The following is an 18,967-nucleotide window of genomic DNA, read 5'->3' on the forward strand; positions in this document are numbered from 1 at the left end:
TGAAGAACACCATGAATGCATGAAATTTTCGAAAAAATGCAAGATGCATATGCAATTGACACCAAACTTATAATGTGACTCAAGACTCAAACAAGAAACAGAAAATATTTTTGATTTTTATGATTTTCTAATTTTTTTGGATTTTTATTTTATATTTTTCGAAAATTATATGAAAAAGAAAATTAAGGATTCCACAATTTTTAATATGAATTCCAAGAATCTTGCCATGTTAGTCTAAAGCTTCAGTCCAGGAATTTAGACATGGCTCACTAGCCAGCCAAGCTTTCAAAGAAAGCTCCAGTCCAAAACACTAGACATGGCCAATGGCCAGCCAAGCTTTAGTCTTTAACACGAGAGTATATTGCTCTTTATAACAAATTGCAAGCCTCAGTCCAAATAAATTTAGACATGGCTTTACAGCCAGCCAGGCTTCACATGCTTCATGAAACACTAGAATTCATTCTTAAAAATTTTGAATAAATTTTTGAAAACCTTTTTATTTTTTTCGAAAACAGATGAAAAAATTTTTTTTTGAAAATATTTTTGAAAAATTTTTGAAAAGAAAACAAAAAGAAAATTACCTAATCTGAGCAACAAGATGAACCGTCAGTTGTCCAAACACGAACAATCCCCGGCAACGGCGCCAAAAACTTGGTGCTGTTGCCGGATCAAAAGGGAATCTGGCACTGATGTTACCAGACCAAAAGCTTGCCGAAGACTCAAACAATCCCCGGCAACGGCGCCAAAAACTTGGTGCACGAAATTGTGATGTCCAGGCTCGAACAATCCCTGGTAATGGCTCCAAAGCTTGGTGCTTTGATCTTAATTCATAATTGTCACAACTTCGATACAACTAACCAGCAAGTGCACTGGGTCGTCCAAGTAATACCTTACGTGAGTAAGGGTCGAATCCCACGGAGATTGTTGGTATGAAGCAAGCTATGGTCACCTTGTAAATCTCAGTCAGGCAGATATAAAGTGATAATGGTGTTTTCGAATATTATATAATAAGATAGGGATAGAGGTACTTATGTAAATCATTGGTAGGAATTTCAGATAAGCGAATGGAGATGCTTTTCGTTCCTCTGAACCTCTGCTTTCTTGCTATCTTCATCCAATCAGTCTTACTCCTTTCCATGGCTGGCTTTATGCAAGGGCATCACCGTTGTCAGTGGCTACATCCCCTCCTCTCAATGAATAATATGCTCACGCACCCTGTCACAGCACGGCTATTCATCTGTCGGTTCTCGATCATGCTGGAATAGGATTCACCCTCCTTTTGCGTCTGTCACTAACGCCCAACAATCGCGAGTTTGAAGCTCGTCACAGTCATTCAATCATTGAATCCTACTCAGAATACCACAGACAAGGTTTAGACCTTCCGGATTCTCTTGAATGCCGCCATCATTCTAGCTTACGCCACAAAGATTCTGGTTAGGAGATCTAAGAGATATTCATTCTAGCTTAATTCATGTAGAACAGAAGTGTTTGTCAGGCACGCGTTCATAAGGGGGAAGGATGATGAGCGTCACACATAATCATCACCTTCATCACGTTCTTGGGTGTGAATGGATATCTTAGAAGCGAAATAAGAAGAATTGAATAGAAAACAGTAGTACTTTGCATTAATCTTTGAGGAACAGCAGAGCTCCACACCTTAATCTATGGAGTGTAGAAACTCTACCGTCAAAAATACATAAGTGAAGGTCCAGGCATGGCCGAGATGGCCAGCCCCCTAAAACGTGATCAAAGGATCATAAGGTAATCCAAAGATGGTCAAAAAGACGCCTAATACAATAGTAAAAGGTCCTATTTATAATAAACTAGTCACTAGGGTTTACATGAGTAAGTAATTGATGCATAAATCCACTTCCGGGGCCCACTTGGTGTGTGTTTGGGCTGAGCTTAAGTGTAGCACGTGCAGAGGCCATTTGTGGAGTTGAACGCCAGTTTCTATGCCAGTTTGGGCGTTCAACTCTGGTTTTGGATCCTTTTCTGGCGCTGGACGCCAGATTTGGGCAGAAGGCTGGCGTTGAACGCCAGTTTACGTCATCTATTCTTGGCCAAAGTATGGACTATTATATATTTCTGGAAAGCCCTGGATGTCTACTTTCCAAAGCAATTGGAAGCGCGCCATTTCGAGTTCTGTAGCTCCAGAAAATCCATTTTGAGTGCAGGGAGGTCAGAATCCAACAGCATCAGCAGTCCTTTTTCAACCTCTGAATCTGATTTCTGCTCAAGTCCCTCAATTTCAGCCAGAAAATACCTGAAATCACAGAAAAACACACAAACTCATAGTAAAGTCCAGAAATGTGAATTTAACATAAAAACTAATGAAAACATCCCTAAAAGTAACTAGATCCTACTAAAAACATACTAAAAACAATGCCAAAAAGCGTATAAATTATCCGCTCATCAGTGGCCATCCTGATAGAAAAAGGGAAGAAGAGTAACCCAGAAATAGAGATAAGAAAATAAAAGAAGTATGGGTTAATGCCAAATGATAAGGGTCTCATTTACATGGAAGCTTCAACATGTAAGTGAGAAAACAATAGAAGCCATGGCATACCAATGGTGCAAAATTTGCAACAATGGGGAAAAGAGTGGGAGAGGAGAGATAATATAAATTCATATCAATGCAAAAGTAATACAAATATAAAAGATTGGCATTGATTTAAATAATATTACTCAATCAGAATTTAAACAAGTCACCAAGTACCAAGAAAATACCAGAAAAGATGTAACAGTTTAATAAGAATATTTGAACACCAATAATAACTTTAGAAAAATAAAAATATGCAATGAATGAAAGTATGCAGATAAATTAAATAAAATAAAATGAAAGTGAAAAAGAATGAGAAGTAGAAAAAGAAAGTGAGAAAGGAGAGAGAGGGAAGAAATTAGGATTAGAAGAGAAAAGATAAGAAAATTGGCACTAATCTGGATAGGTTGTGCGACGCTGGCGACGCGGTCGCGTGGGTGACGCGGTCGCGTGGTGCGCGATAAGGTTGAGTGATGCGGACGCGTGGGGCACGCGATCGCGTGACTCGATTTATGCTAGTGGCACGAGTGCAGCCTCGCGGTCGCACAACTCTCTGTTCGAAGCTCTTTTTGCCAAAATTCTGGGTGACGCGATCGCGTGTTCGACGCGATCGCGTGAATGGCCTTATCTTCAATATGACGCGGACGCATGGGGCACGCGTTCGCGTGGGAGGCTTGGGCTTCCAGCACGAGTCCAGCCCAACTCTAGCACAACTTTCGGCCAAGCACCTTTTTTACGTCGATTTTCAGGGCACGCGGCCGCGTGGGTGACGCGGTCGCGTGGGAGGCCAAAGTTCCCATGTGACGCAGACGCGTCAGCGATGCGGTCGCGTGGGACGAATTGTGCCACTGGCACATCTCCAGCCTTGCTCCAGCGTGACTCTCTGTTCGTTTTTATTTTCTCTTCTCTCCTTGCGACGCGAACGCGTCGCTGATGCGGTCGCGTCGCGTGCTCGCTTTTTTTTTTTTTATAATCTGAAAAATGCAGAATGCAGTGTTAATATGAATGTGATGCAAAACTCCAGGTTCAATATAACAAAATAAAATTCAAAAATAGATAAAACTAAGTAATGAAAAGGGAACGATCATACCATGGTGGGTTGTCTCCCACCTAGCACTTTTAGTTATAGTCCTTAAGTTGGACATTTGATGAGCTCCCTGTTATGGTGGCTTGTGCTTGAACTCATCCAGGAATCTCCACCAATGTTTGTGATTCCAGTAACCTCCGGGGTCCCAAACTAGGCGCAGAAAGCCTTCAAGTAAGTTAAAGCAAGTGACCAGGCCCCAAGAGTGTTGATTTCTGGGATGAATTCCGGGGTCCCAGACCTTGCCTTTGCACCCATCTTCTTGTTGATCATCATTTTTCCACTTGGGTGGTGAACAGTTGGAATTCTCACTGAGACATCCAAACAGCTTCCTAGACCCATTCAGTTGAGTTTTATACCAACCTTTGCATTTAAACTTTGAGTATGCAACCATGTTGAACCTTGTTAGACAACTCCAACCACTAACCATCTTCCTCTTACTCTCTATGCCACAAAGAGCTCTAAGTTGACCATCCGTCTCCAGTAGCCCATATTCAAGTGGAATTAGAAAGCTAAGGGAATGAATTTTACCCACTTGAATGTTGTGAAGGATGATGGTAACTTAGGGGGAGGTATTTCTAATGAAATTGCAAGCTCCACTCCCTTGTGCTCTTCTCTGACAACTTTCACCTCCTTGTAAGCTTCTTCAATTTCAACCTCTTCCAAGTCTTCAACCAGGGTATGCCTTGGAGGTTGTACACCCTCCTCAACATCAAATGCAACCGTCTTGGAATGAGGCTCTATGTCTTGACTTTCCCATGGAGGTTTAGCATCTCGCAAGTCTTCAACCATTTTTTCCTCTTTAATAATTACTGCTTTGTCCAGTAGTTTTAATATAAAATCGTACTCATCCTTGATGATTTGCTTTCCATGACAACTCCTTTCAATTGTTCTTTCATCTTCAAGGGTATTTACTACCTTCACCTTTAGGGCCTCCTCTAGCTCCTTATGAAGTATGGATTCGCGAAGATGATCCCTTCTCTCTTGTTCCATGTCAATAGCATCATTGGGATTATATTGCTCTTGGATTGATGGATGTGGGTGCTCTTCCATGGATGATGGTGATGGGATGGAGAGATCATTCTATGGTTGAAAAGGAAGTGCACTAGAGCTTGAGGGATGATTGTTGAAGGTATTTGGTGGTCTGATTTGGGCGACGAGAGCTTGTATAGTAGAGTTTAGATTGGCAAGTGCTTTCTCCATGGAGGTTTGGGGTGGATCTATGTATGGTTCATTTGGTTCATAAGGTGGTTGGTATAGTGGATGTGGGTTAGGGTCATATGGAGATGAATGGTGGAAAGGGGCTTGTAAGTATGGTGGTCCAAAGTCATGTTGAAGAAAGGGTTAATAGGCATATGGTGGTGGTTGTTGATAGTCCACTGGAGGTGGTTGTTGCCATGAGGGTTGATCAAATCCTTGTGGCTCCTCCCATCTTTGATTGTTCCAACCTTGATGCCTGTTCTCATTGTAATTTCTTCTTCCTGCAACATTATTGTAACCAGACTCAGCCAAAGGGGTGAGAGTTCATGATAGCAAAAAAAATTAAAAATAAAAATAAAAACAAATTTAAATTAAAAGGTTATTTAAATTTTGAAATTTTGAATTTTAAATTTTGAAAATTTGAATTTTTAAATTTTGAAACTTTGAATTTTTAAATTTTGAAATTTGAAATTTGAAATCTGAAATTTGAATTTTAAATTTTTAAATTTGAATTTTGAAATTTGATTTTTGAAATAAGATAAGATAAGATAAAAATTTTAAAAATAAAAATCTGAAATTTTTTTTTTCGAAAAAAAATTAATTAAAAAAATATTTTTGAATTTAATGATGAAAGAGAAAAACAATAAAATGACACCAAATTTTAAATTTTTAGATCGAAACGAAGAAAACAACTAAGAACAACTTGAAGGTCAAGATGAACACGAAGAACAACTTGAAGATCAAGATGAACACTAACAACAAATTTTTTGAAAAAAAAAATTTTTTTAATAACAAAATAAAAATCAATAACCTCTTAATTTACGAAAAGGCAAAAATAAAAACAAAAACAAATAAACAAGCAAAAATAAAATATTTACAATAACCAATAATAAGGCACACGTTTGCAATTCCCCGGCAACGGCGCCATTTTGACGTTAGGATTTTTTTACCAGCAAAGAATGTCATAAAAACAGTCGCGTTGTAGATATAGTCTCTAAACCGACAAAAATCCCTTCGTACAAACGTTTTGGTTGTCACAAGTAACAAACCCCTTTGAAATTGATAACCGAGTATTCAAACCTCGGGTCTTCTTCTCAAGGAATTGCAGGGAGGTGTTCTTATTATTGGTTATGAGTTTTGTAAATTGGGGTTTTGGAAGTAAGGTGGGAATATGTTATATGACAAGTTCTATTAATGTATAAGATAAGAAGCAACAATAGTAAATGGCAGAGGGAATAAAATAATAATAATAAAAATAAACTCTTGGCAAGGTATTAGAAATTGGAGGTCCAGATTAATTATCCTTATCAATAGTAATGAAAGTTGAATCTCAATTCCACTTAGTTAACCTTTACCAAAGCAAAGGAAGGTCAAGGGACAAATTGGTTTGTTCTTCGAATCCTATTTATTTCCTAAGAAAAGTTTGGGATTATTGAAGTTCAAACCAATTGGCAAGATAACAATTATGCTATTGAGTTGGATAACTCCTGAGTTACTGATTCCTTAACCAAGACCAAAAGAGGAAAAGTAAATTTGCTGGGATAAAAATGCCTTCAGATGGGAAGCAACAGTAACATAAGAAAGAAATCTTGAATCTGAAATACCTCGAATTATAATAGAACATCCAAATCTTAATCATGAAAAGTTCATAAGCCAATTGGGCAACATAAATCAAATGCAAATAAAAGTATCAAAATAAAAGAGAAACATAAATTAAAGGAACATTGAACCTGGGATTTAGAGGCACTCCTAAAACTAAGAGAAATCCTAAATCCTAATCCTAAGAGAGAGGAGAGAACCTCTCTCTCTAAAAAACTACATCTACTCCTAAAATTATGAATTTTAGAGCCTCCTATGAATGGATGCAGTCTCCCACTTTATAGCCTCTAATCTGTGTTTTCTGGGCCGCAAACTGGGTCAGAAACAGTCAAGAATTCGCTGGTTTCGAATTTTACCACGCTGGATTTCCGTTACTGCGATGCGGCCTCATGGATCACGCGGTCGCGTCGCCTAGCGTCAGGGGAACTATAACATATTATATATCAAATCGAAGCCCCGGACGTTAGCTTTCCAACGCAACTAGAACCGCGTTGTTTGGACCTCTGTAGCTAAAGTTATAGCTGTTTGAGTGCAGAGAGGTCAGGCTGGACAACTTAGCAATTTTTCCAACTTCTTGCATTCCTTCCACTTTTGCATGCTTTCTTCCCATCCTCCAAGCCATTCCTGCCTTATAATATCTGAAAACACTTAACACACATATCAAGGCATCTAATGGTAATATGAGAGGATTAATAATAAGCAAATATAAGATCAAAGAAGCATGTTTTCAATCAAAGTACATAATTAGGAAGGCAAATGTAAAACCATGCAAATAGTATGAATAAGTGGATAAAGAGTAGATAAAAACCACTCAATTGAGCACAAGATAAACCATAAAATAGTGGTTTATCAGACCCACTTGGTGTGTGCTTGGGCTGAGTATTGAAGCTTTCACATGTAGAGACTTTTCTTGGAGTTAAACGCTAGCTTTTGTTCCAGTTTGGGCGTTTAACTCCAGCTTTTATGCCAGTTCTGGCATTTTGATGCCAGAATTTTTATGCTGACTTGGAACGCCGGTTTGGGCCATCAAATCTCGGGCAAAGTATGAACTATTATATATTTCTGGAAAGCCCAAGATGTCTACTTTCAAACGCAATTGAGAGCACGCCAATTGGGCCTTTGTAGCTCCATAAAATCTACTTCAAGTGCAGAGAGGTCAGAATCCAACAGCATCTGCAGTCCTTTTTCAGCCTCTGAATCAGATTTTTGCTCAGGTCCCTCAATTTCAGCTAGAAAATACCTGAAATCACAGAAAAACACACAAACTCATAGTAAATTTCAGAAATATGATTTTTGAATAAAAACTAATAAAAACATAATAAAAACTAACTAAAATATACTAAAAACATACTAAAAACAATGCCAAAAAGCGTATAAATTATCCACTCATCACTTGCCCTTTTGGAACTTATGCCTACAAGCGTATGCCATTCGGCTTATGCAATGCACCGGCAACTTTCCAAAGGTACATGATGAGCATCTTTGCGGATTTTCTAGAGCAATGCATGGAGATATTCATGGATGATTTCACGGTATATGGTGATTCCTTTGATCATTGCTTGGATAGTCTTGAAAAAGTTTTGGAAAGATATACTAAAACCAACCTTGTCTTAAATTTTGAGAAGTGTCATTTCATGGTCAAGCAAGGCATTGTTTTAGGACATATTGTTTCAAAAGATGGTATCTCCGTAGATCCGGCTAAAATTAATGCCATATCTAGTTTGCCTTACCCCTCTTCCGAGAGGGAATTTCGCTCTTTTCTTGGACATGCAGGATTTTATCGAAGATTCATCAAGGATTTTAGCAAGGTAGCATTGCCCCTCTCAAGGTTGCTACAAAAGGATGTTGAGTTTGATTTAAGCAAGGAATGCATGGAGGCTTTCGACAAGCTCAAAGTAGCATTAACCCAAGCTCCCATTGTGCGAGGGCCGGATTGGAGTCGGCCATTTGAAATAATGTGTGATGCTTCAAATTTTGCCGTGGGAGCCGCGTTAGCACAACGCGAGGGTAAGAATCCATATGTCATAGCCTATGCATCAAAAACATTAGATGGAGCCCAATCCAACTACACTACTACCGAAAAAGAACTTTTGGCCATTGTTTTTGCCTTGGACAAATTCCGAGCATATCTTCTCGGTTCAAAGGTGGTAGTGTACTCGGATCATGCGGCATTAAAGTATTTGTTGGCTAAGAAGGAATCCAAACCGAGATTGATTAGATGAGTTTTATTGTTGCAAGAGTTTGACTTGGAAATCAAGGATAGGAGTGGTACGCAAAACCTAGTGGCGGACCATCTAAGTCGCCTTGAACATACAAAAGGCGATGCTACTCCTATCAATGATTCATTTCCCTTTGAGGGCTTGCATGCAATCTTGGAAACTATTCCTTGGTATCCACCAATCGCCAATTACTTAGTATCTCGCTCCTTCCCTCCTAATCTCTCCAAACATCAAAGGGATAAGCTAAAAAGCGAATCCAAATACTATGTGTGGGATGACCCATACCTTTAGAGATGTGGGGCGGATCAAGTAATTCGAAGGTGCATTCCACAAACCGAATTCCACTCAATCTTGGAAGCTTGCCACTCCTCCGAAGGAGGAGGCCATTTTGGACCTCAAAGAACGGCAAGGAAAATCCTAGATTGTAGCTTTTGGTGGCCAACTCTTTTCAAAGACTCTTCTCATTTTTGTAAATCTTGTTCTCAATGCATTAGATTTGGTAATATCTCTTAAGAAGGATGAAATTCCCCAACAAACTATGCTATTTTGTGAGATTTTTGACGTGTGGAGAATTGACTTCATGGGGCCATTCCCAAATTCTAATGGTTTCCTCTACATTCTACTCGCCGTTGATTATGTGTCCAAATGGGTGGAAGCAATACCTCCGGACGGATGATGCTAATGTGGTCCTTTCTTTTGTGAGAAATAATATCATTTGTAGATTTGGGTCGCCATGAGCAATCGTGAGCAACCAAGGTTCACATTTTTGCAACAAAAGAATGGACGGACTAATGAGGAAATATGGCATCATGCATAAAGTAGCCACAGCCTACCACCCGCAAACAAATGGCCAAGCCGAGGTTTCCAATCGGGAGATTAAACGCATCTTAGAACGGATTGTGAAACCCAATAGGAAAGATTGGAGTGCCAAGCTCACCGATGCATTATGGGCCTACCGAACGGCATACAAAACGCCAATTGGCATGAGTCCCTTTCGGTTGGTGTACGGCAAAGCTTGCCATTTGCCGGTGGAAATAGAGCACAAGGCGTATTGGGCCATCAAGGAGTGTAATCCGAGTTTGGGTGGAGCCGGAATTGAGAGGAAGCTACAATTAGCGGAGTTGGAATGTTTGAGGCTTGAAGCTTATGAGAACTCCAGACTTTACATGGAAAAAATGAAAGCCATCCATGATAGGAACATAAGAGGCAAAGAATTCAAGGCTGGTGATCTTTTCTTTCTTTACAATTCTAGATTGAGACTGTTGCCCGGTAAACTAAGGTCAAAATAGGAAGGCCCATATCAAGTAGTGAAGGCGGAACCCTATGGGGTTTACCATTTGTGCCATCCCTCATGTTCGGATATCTTCAAGGTCAATGGGCACCGTCTCAAGTTGTATCATGGTGAACAAATGAAGAGCAACAAAGAGATTGAGGTATTTCTTTTGGAAGATGCACCTCTTGGCAAAGAGCAATGAACAAGTGAAAGTCAAACTTAAGGACATTAAACAAAAGTGCTAGGTGGGAGACACCCCACCATGGTGAGATCTATCCTTTATACCCTTTTTGAATATAGCTTTTAAACTCTTAATTGGTTTGTGATTGCTTAGCTATAGTCTTCTTTGATTAGTTTTAATTGTAAATACCTAGGATATTTTACTCATAAAGCCTTGCATTGAATTCTCCATGAATGACTTGATTGTGTGGTGGAAGAACACCTCTCTTTAGGTCTTGCATCGATTTTAGGTGTTTTTGACTTCTTTGGCTTGTTTGGCATGTGGACACATGATAAATAGGCATTTTTCTATTCATTCAGAAAAAAAGTGAAGGGGGACCACGCGTACGCGCACTGTGCGCGTATGCGTCCCTAGGCTTTCGCAACTCCTGGGCCATCTATCATAGAGTTGTGCAAATTCTGGGCCAACTTTGGGCCCTGGGCATAACCAACATCACGCGTGCGCGCACTAGCCGAGTACGCGACCATCGCAATTCGCGCTAAAGCACGCGTGCGCGCACTAGCCACATACGCGTCACCACTGCGTTTTGCGATCTTGGGCCATCGTCCAGAGAGTTGTGCCCTGGTTGGGCCAATTTCATGCTACTGGCCCAACTGAACTCACGCGTAGGCGCACCTGGCGCGCACGCATACCTCGACCATAATACCAATCGACGCGTCAGTGCACCGTGCGCGTCCGCGTCGCTCACCCAATTTATTTTCTGGTTCATTTTCCCGAGAGTTGGGCCAGAGTTGTGCCCAACCTGTGCTGAGGGCACAACACATATGCACGCGCATATGCACATGGCACTCGCACGCACACTCACCTTTCGCTACTTCATGCACACGCGCATCGTGCGCGTCCGCGCCCTTACTGATTTTGCCCATGCGTGCATGGCGCGCGCGCGTCGGTTTTGCGGACCAATTGAATTAGAGTGCGCCTTTCTCCTTCCTTTTCTTTCTTTCTTCTTACCACCACCCCTCTTCTTTACCTCTCCCCTTCTCTACCATCCCTACCTCCTCTTCTCCACTACCTCTGGCGGACCCACACCTCTTTTTTCTCTCTCCCCTCTCTTCTTCTTCACTAACCTTTCTCTCACCTCCATACCCTATCTCCTATTCTCCCTCTCAAGGTACTCCTCATTTATAATTTTTGCTTCCTTTTCCCTTTTTTTTCCATTCCCTTAGTTACATGCTCTTACTCTTTTTCTTAAGTAAGTTGCATTCATGTTCTCTTTGTTTGTTGCATTTTCTTTCCTTATTTCTTTTCATTTTCTCATGGGTGTTCTAAGTGGAGCTTACTCTTGCATTGTTGAGTTTGTTTGATTTACTTGCTTTCTTTTGTATTTAGTGGTGTGATATGATGATTGATGATCTTGGCGGATGGAGATGTTGTTCTAAACGGGAGATACCTTTACCCTCCGGCGGACACCAAAGAGCCACACTTATCCATCCCCATGAGCATCCCCTCTACCTCACCCGCACCACCAAAGTCATCCATGAAACGCATAGAGGAACTCCACAAGAAGCTTGACCGTTATGAGCGGCGTAACCAACGCCGTTACGCTTTTGTCAAGAAGCTTCTAAGTTGCCTAGCACCACCTATGGAAGAACCGGAAATTTCCACGTCCACCGGTACCGATAATGAAGAAAGCGATGATGAAGAAGTGGATGGACACTCGGAAGCCGATCAACCACTACGTCTCACTCAAGGCACGGAGGACCGTGCTAACTTCTAAGTGTGGGGAGGTCGGTCGGCCGACCGGTCTTCGTAGGTAACACCCGAATAAATTTTTTAAACCTCTTTTCTTAACTAGAGTAGATTGCATACTAGGTCTTTCATTTTTGGCATCTTTTGCATATTAGTATCTCTTAATAAATCCACTTGGCTAGAGCAATGACTTCTCCCCTAGAAAACTAGAATTTTAGGGCGACCCTACCAATTTTGATGTTTGAAAATCTTTTGATGCTTAGCTTGTTTGGAGGATGTATTTTGGAACATGGAATTAGAATTTGAGCTAAGAACACAAGCAAGCGAGTTTTGAGCCTAATGGTGTGGTTACATCTTATAACCACTTATTTTCCCTTTTTGTGTGCAATTGTTCTCCTCCTACGATTGTGATCTTTGATTTGTTCAATTCTATATGTCCATTATTCCTTGTATTCATGCATTTATATGATTGAGGCCATCGTTTCAATTAACTCACTTACCAAAATAGCCTTACCTCTTATCTTCCTTTGTTAGCCAAATTTGAGCCTACGTTAACCCACTTTGTTCTTAATTTAGCACATTACAAGCCTTAAAGCGGAAAACAATAAAAGTCCTTAATTTGGTTCTTTGATTAGCTTAGGCTAGTGTGTGTAACATTCAAGTGTGGGAAATTTTGGGACATTGGTTGAGAAAAAGGGTAATTTTGTATTTTTGTTGTAAATATTGGGAATTGGGTACATGCTCATGTATTGATTAAATGAGTAGACCTTATGCATTGAAAAAAATAATAAAATGGAAAAAAATGATGAGAAAAACAAAAGAAAAGAAGAAAAAAATAGAAAAGCAAGAAAAGAAAGAAAAAAAAGATAGAGAAAGAAATAAAAATGGGACAAAATGCCCCAAAGTAAAGTTCAATAAAGATCAATGCACAAGTATTGAGAAATGAAAAGAGAATGCATGAGTATGTTAAAAGTGAAAGAATGGGTAGTTAGGTTAGCTTTAATATTGTATAAGAGGTCATAGGTTAGGTGAGAAGTTTAAACTCATCAAAGATTCAAATTTCAAGCTCACTTGACCAAATATGTATCCTTACCTTGACCCTAGTCCCATTACAACCTAAAGAAAAGACCCCATGATACTTGCATGCATGCATGGAATATATGTTGATTGTTAGAAGAAAAACAAATTTTGTAAAAAGCATGAAGTAGGGGAGGATTGAGTGATCAACCTTATACACCGAGCAAATAGAGCGCAAATACTTCCGGTGAGGGGTTCGAAGCTCAACTCCTTGTTCCCGGCTCTCACGAGCGTTCTTCATACAAGTTATGCATATTTTACTTTGATGACTAGAATTGGTAGAGTTCATACATTATCCATCATCTTGCCCTATGTGCATATATATATGTGTATTCTAGGAAGATTGAATTGCTCTTGGCCAAGGAGTTAGTAGCATACACCGTAGTGCATTCATGTAGGTAGATTGTATCACATGAGCCCTACGCCCTTATAGTCCTTTGATCTTTTGCTTTCCCTTAGCATGAGGACATGATATACTTTAAGTGTGGGGAGGTTGATAAACCTTTTTTTAGGGTTTATCATGCATAGAATCTAAGGGTTTTATCAATGATCTTCCACACTTATTTATATAAAACTGCATGATTTCGTGTCTCTTTCCCATTTTACCTCATAGATAAAAATATGCTTCTTTTTCATCAAAATTGAGATATTGTAATCCTCCTCTATTTCCATTAAATGCTTTGATCCGTTTGTTAAGTGATTTCAGAAGTTATAGGGCAAAAATGGCCAAGAGGAATGAAGGAAGCATGCATGAATGAAAAGAGCATGAAACAAATTAAAGATTGGAAGTTTGGACATGCACGCGCACGCGCACAGGACGCATACGCGTGGATGCGCTCATCCAGAGCCAGCGCAGTGGAGCCGAGCGAGGAGCCGGCACGCCTATATGGCTGGGCCATATCCCTTATGATGCTCGCGCGCACCGTACGCCTGCGCGCAGATCGCAAAAGAGCCCAAGGACGCGTACGCGTGCAGTGCGCATACGCGTCGATGTGCGCACATGATTTTTTTAAATGAAACACGTGCCCAGCGATTTCAGGGGGTTCCCAGGCCCTGTTTTGGAGCAAATTTTGGAGGGAAAAGCTTAAGAAAACCAAGGATTAAGTGTGTTAGGACAATTAGTCATAATTCTAGATTTTTTAGGAAGTTAGTTACATTTTATTTTCTAGAGAGAGAAGCTCCAACTTCTCTCTAGGTTTTCATCCTCCATTGCAAGTTTCCTTGGAATTCTTGGTGAGATCTATTGATAATTGACTTTTTGTTTGGCTACAAGTGTAGATCTACTCTTCTTTTACTCTTAATTGATATTCTTTTGATTTAATTTCTTAGATCTAGATTTGGTATGCTTGTTACTTTGAATTTGGATTAATGAATTGAGGTTTCATTCAATTGTTTGATTGTTGATGATTGTTTGGATTAGATAGCTTTTATTCAATTCTCTTCTCTCAATTGCATCATGTTTTCTATAATTGCCTACCAATTGTTTGTGATAATGACAACCTTAGCTATGGAGTAGATTTCTCTCACTTGGCTTAGGGGTTGAGTTATTGGAGACACTTGAATAGTTGATATCAATTGTAGATTATGAATTGAGAATTGCTAATTGACTTGGAGTGCACTAAAGCTAGACTTCCCTAGGGTGAGACTAGGACTTGTGACTCAAGTTAGTTACTCTCATTTGACTTTTCTCCATTGTTAGGGGGTTAACTAAGTGAAGCAACAATCAATTCTTATCATAATTGAAGGAGACTATAATGATGAAACTTCCAATGCTCACCCTTGGCCAAGGCTCTTATTTCAATTAATTGTTGATTGCCTTGCTAGTTTGAATTCTTGCACCAACTCTCAAAACCATAAAAGCTTTCCTAATCAATGATGCACATTCTAAAGCAATTCCTAGGGAGAAAGACCCGGGATCAATACTCTCGGTCATAGATTTTAGAATTGTTTGATGCGGTATTCGTGTGCTGGTTAGACTATACTCACGATCGGATTTATCACTAGTTTCTAACCTGCATGAGAATATTTACGTTCATCACCTGGCGCTAGCTTCTCTTTCTCTCTTAGGAGTGATCTTTTGTCTTTCCTTATTTTGATTCTTTTATCCTGATTACTTAAAAATAAATTCTGAAAACACAATCATTCTAAAAAACTCCAACCATATGATTAGTCATAAAAACTTCACTAAAAACATAAAAAATTTGATTTGAATATAAGAAAACTATTCAAAGAGAAACCTAAAATTAACTAAGGATGCCTATGCATCAATGAAAAAGGAGGAGGGTGTCACACTGAAGTAAAAAAGCTTCGAGCAAAATCAAGAAATGCCTCGTGCATACGCCCAAATTGAGAAAGATGCGTATGCATGGGTCTTGCGTACGCATGGCTATCAAATCTTCAATTCTTCAATTTTTCATGGTTTCTTCACTTTTGAATGCTTTTGCTCCATCTTCCAAGCCATTCTTGCTCTATGAAACCTGAGATTACTTAACAAACACATTACAATATCGAATGAAATGAAAGCGAATTAAAATTGACAATTTATTGGTCCAAAAAGCATGTTTTTAACTCTTAAACACAATTTGGGAAGAAATCATAATCGCATGCATTCTTGGTGAATAAATACAAAATAAGTTCATAAACTCCATGTTTTCTATCCAAAAGTTATCATAAAATAGGGGTTTATCACATGACCCCAGTTTTCTACAACTTCTGCAGAATTCAGTTTTTAACCTCCAAATTCAAGCCTCTATAACTTTTTATATAATTATCTATTTTTCTTCATTCTTAGATGGTTTTAAAGACTTTTCTACTAGCTTTATTTTAAGACAAATTTGGTCTAAATCTAAACTTTGAGTACCAAATTATGGTCTAGCGAAACTGGCTAAAAATCTGTTTTTACCAAATTTACACAATTCTTTAATTTTCTCAATTTTCAACTCAATTCAATCTTAAACAATTCCAAAATCATTTCTACACATTCCAAACACTTGTTTATCAATTCTCAACTATTCCAAGCCTAATAAACCCATTTTCAACTTATTTAACACATTCCATCGACTATATCCATTCTCAATAACAACATACAACATTCATGTATTCAAATTCTCAATCAAAGCTTCAACAAACATGCTCACTCTCATACAACAATTCACACCGCTTACCTCAACTTACTATATAGGAGATTCCTCACTCTATCACAGCCTTCGACCCAATTCTATATCAATTAAATATCATAATTAATCAAACCACAATAGTGTTCACATATATGCATATTATACCAATCCATCATCATATTTATTCCAAATCAATCAAACACCCAACATATCAAAACTAGGACTCATATAAATTGATGAACTAAGAGGAAAAAATAGATTTTTACCTTTACTCACTAAAATTAGTGATGGAAATCACTAAGAACACAAGCTAGAGAACTTCTATAACATCAAAATCACCAAAAATCCTCAATACCCAAGCTAAAAATTTGAATTCACACTTGAATGAGAAGATAGGATTTTGAGTTACTTACTAAATCAATCGGATAGAATTGAAGAAGAGGAGATAGGCTTCGCGTGGCTGTAAATAGTGCAGCGATCGAAGCTACGAAGCAAAAGTTATGAGCAATCAAAGATGATGATGAATAGTGCCAAGGGTTTGCTCTCACTTCTCTTCTCTCCAATGTGCCCTTTGGCCCAATTTGAGTCAAAACTTTTAAGATAAGTGCTCAGACTTTTGTTCTAAATATTTTTACATATTTCGGGCATCTTAATCTCAGTTAATGCAGTTTTAATTAATCAAATTTACTAGTTAGTTTTCTCGGATCTTACAAAAATCGGTCCAACCGAACCTCTCCAAAAAAAATTCCAAAATTGATGAAGATGTGGTTGAATCTAGATCCTCCTTGTACTACATACTCCATTTGCCACTAAACCATGTTATTCCTTGTTATTTTATATGCTAATTTTTCATTATATAATAAAATTACACAATAATTTTTTTAGATATTATTTTAATTTTATATGCACTAATACTAAAATTAATTATATTTTTTATTATTCATAATTATTAATATAAATATTAATAAATATATATAAATAAAAATATAAAATATTTTTATTAATTACAATACAATTTTTTTGATATATTATTTTTCAATAAATACGTATAGTATATAACAATATAATAAATATAAAAATAAAATTAAAAAATTTTTATTATAAAAAAATATTAGAACTTTATATATTTATTTAATAATAACCGTAACTTATTTATAATTTGTTAAAATTTAATTGTTTTTAAAATATTAGTGAAGATATATATTTTAAATTTAAATTTTATATTTTTTATTTACATATAAAACTAATTTTATCCGTTCAATCGATAGCTCATCAATTAAACTAATAAACTAATAAAACAATAATTTAATCGGTTTGATATCGGATTCAGTTCTTATAACTATCATTTTTACCGCTTAGAATTATTACTTTACTTTTCTAGAGAAGTTTCAAAAAATTTCAAGGATGAATAAAGTTAGAAAAGTGACGGCAGAGAAGAAAAATCTTAGGACCACATCGCCCCAGCTGGCCAGCTTATATATCCATCCCAGAAACTTCCCCCTACACACTTGACTTTTTTTTCCCCTTCCTTTCAACCAAACACAGAAAACTGTGTGTTGTGAGGCCAAATCCATATCAAGATCAAAATGATGCAAACGGAGCATCTTCCCCACACACACTCTTCTCCCAGCTTCAGCAGCTACTCCTCTTCTGAGACCTTCGCTCAAATTGCCGCCAGAGTCATCCAAGAACTTCAACAAGACCCTCTCTACGCCAACGACCTCCTTTTTCCCTCCTCATGGCCCCAAAACGACTTCCAACATGACCAAAACGACAACGACGACGATGACAACAACGAAGACGACGACGAATTCGAATTCTCCCTCGTTTCCAGAGATATTGCCTCCTCCCCCGTCTCCGCCGACGACATTTTCCACAACGGCCACATCACTCCAAGCTACCCACTCTTCGGCCGACACGTCCTCCTCAACGGCGTCTTCTCGGATTCTCCGCTTCCCGCCAGTGAAACGACTCCGGCACCGGCACCGGCACGGCGACGTTTGCCTCTGAGGGCTCTGATGTTGGAGGAGCACGAAAACAACAGCAAAAACGAACTGGAAGGTGTGGCGGAGGGAAGCTACTGTGTGTGGAACCCAAAGAGCTGCAAGAAGAGCAGCTCTGCCGGTTCTGGTTCTTCGAGGAGATGGAAGCTTCGAGATTTGTTACTCAGAAGCCATAGCGATGGCAAGGAACCGATTCTGTTTATTAATAACAGCAAGGCCGTGCTGCCAAATCAAAATGGCTCGGCCGCCGTGAAGGATGGTGGAGAGAGGTCTAAGAGGAGGTTGTTCTTGCCTTACCGCCAAGAGATTCTGGGGCTTTTTGGGAATAATAATAATAATAATAGTGGAGTTGGTAGAGATTCGCAACCTTCTTCAAATCCCAACTAGGTTCCTACTTTTTCTTTCTTCTTTTTGGTTTGGGGTCCTCAAAATTATACTTGTTGGTTCTCCCTCTTTTCTTTTCTGCCTTGTTGAATTCCAAGTCCACTGCCTTTCTTCTTTATTATTAGGGCTCTTTTGATTTTGTTTCATTTGTTTGTTAAGTTAATCTCTAATATAGTTATGAATATATAGTACTAGTTTTGTTAACGTGATAATAAGATTCACCGTATATACAAACTAGCGGTCTGCGTAATATATTGTGACGAGAGAAGTGTATATTCTATGATTTAATATTTTTCCATTAATGTATTTTGTGTTGTATTTGTAAACTTTAATTTTAGTGATGGTAGTTGTACTATAATTGATTTTAGTTAAAAGTATTGTAACATGATTCTACTGATTTATAAGATAAAATTTATTTTCCAATCGTAAATATTAGCTTTTACACCTATACGAATGCTATTTTATGATTAATTGAATCAAATTCGTTTAAAATAAGAAAATTTGTAAAATAATAAGAAAAAGAGAGTCCTATCACTATTA

At 38.4% G+C, this 18,967-nt stretch overlaps 2 protein-coding genes across 2 annotated transcripts; both read left to right on the forward strand.

The window, feature by feature from the left end:
- Window positions 1-9,627: 9,627 nt before the first annotated feature.
- Window positions 9,628-9,933, forward strand: LOC112721602 (uncharacterized). Its single transcript, XM_025772650.1, has one exon. It carries the CDS (start codon window positions 9,628-9,630, stop codon window positions 9,931-9,933), a length of 306 nt encoding a protein of 101 aa, XP_025628435.1.
- Window positions 9,934-16,884: 6,951 nt separating this feature from the next.
- Window positions 16,885-18,753, forward strand: LOC112722348 (uncharacterized). The gene has a single exon (XM_025773342.3). It carries the CDS (start codon window positions 17,627-17,629, stop codon window positions 18,428-18,430), a length of 804 nt encoding a protein of 267 aa, XP_025629127.1. The 5' UTR covers window positions 16,885-17,626; the 3' UTR covers window positions 18,431-18,753.
- Window positions 18,754-18,967: the final 214 nt, after the last annotated feature.

This window comes from Arachis hypogaea, chromosome 11 (assembly GCF_003086295.3).
Source record: "Arachis hypogaea cultivar Tifrunner chromosome 11, arahy.Tifrunner.gnm2.J5K5, whole genome shotgun sequence".
Taxonomy (NCBI): domain Eukaryota; kingdom Viridiplantae; phylum Streptophyta; class Magnoliopsida; order Fabales; family Fabaceae; genus Arachis; species Arachis hypogaea.

What these genes read in the sequence shown, in the direction of transcription:
- LOC112721602 (XM_025772650.1), top strand. Translation starts at nt 9,628, where the DNA reads ATGAGTCCCTTTCGGTTGGTGTACGGCAAAGCTTGCCATTTGCCGGTG.
- LOC112722348 (XM_025773342.3), top strand. Translation starts at nt 17,627, where the DNA reads ATGATGCAAACGGAGCATCTTCCCCACACACACTCTTCTCCCAGCTTC.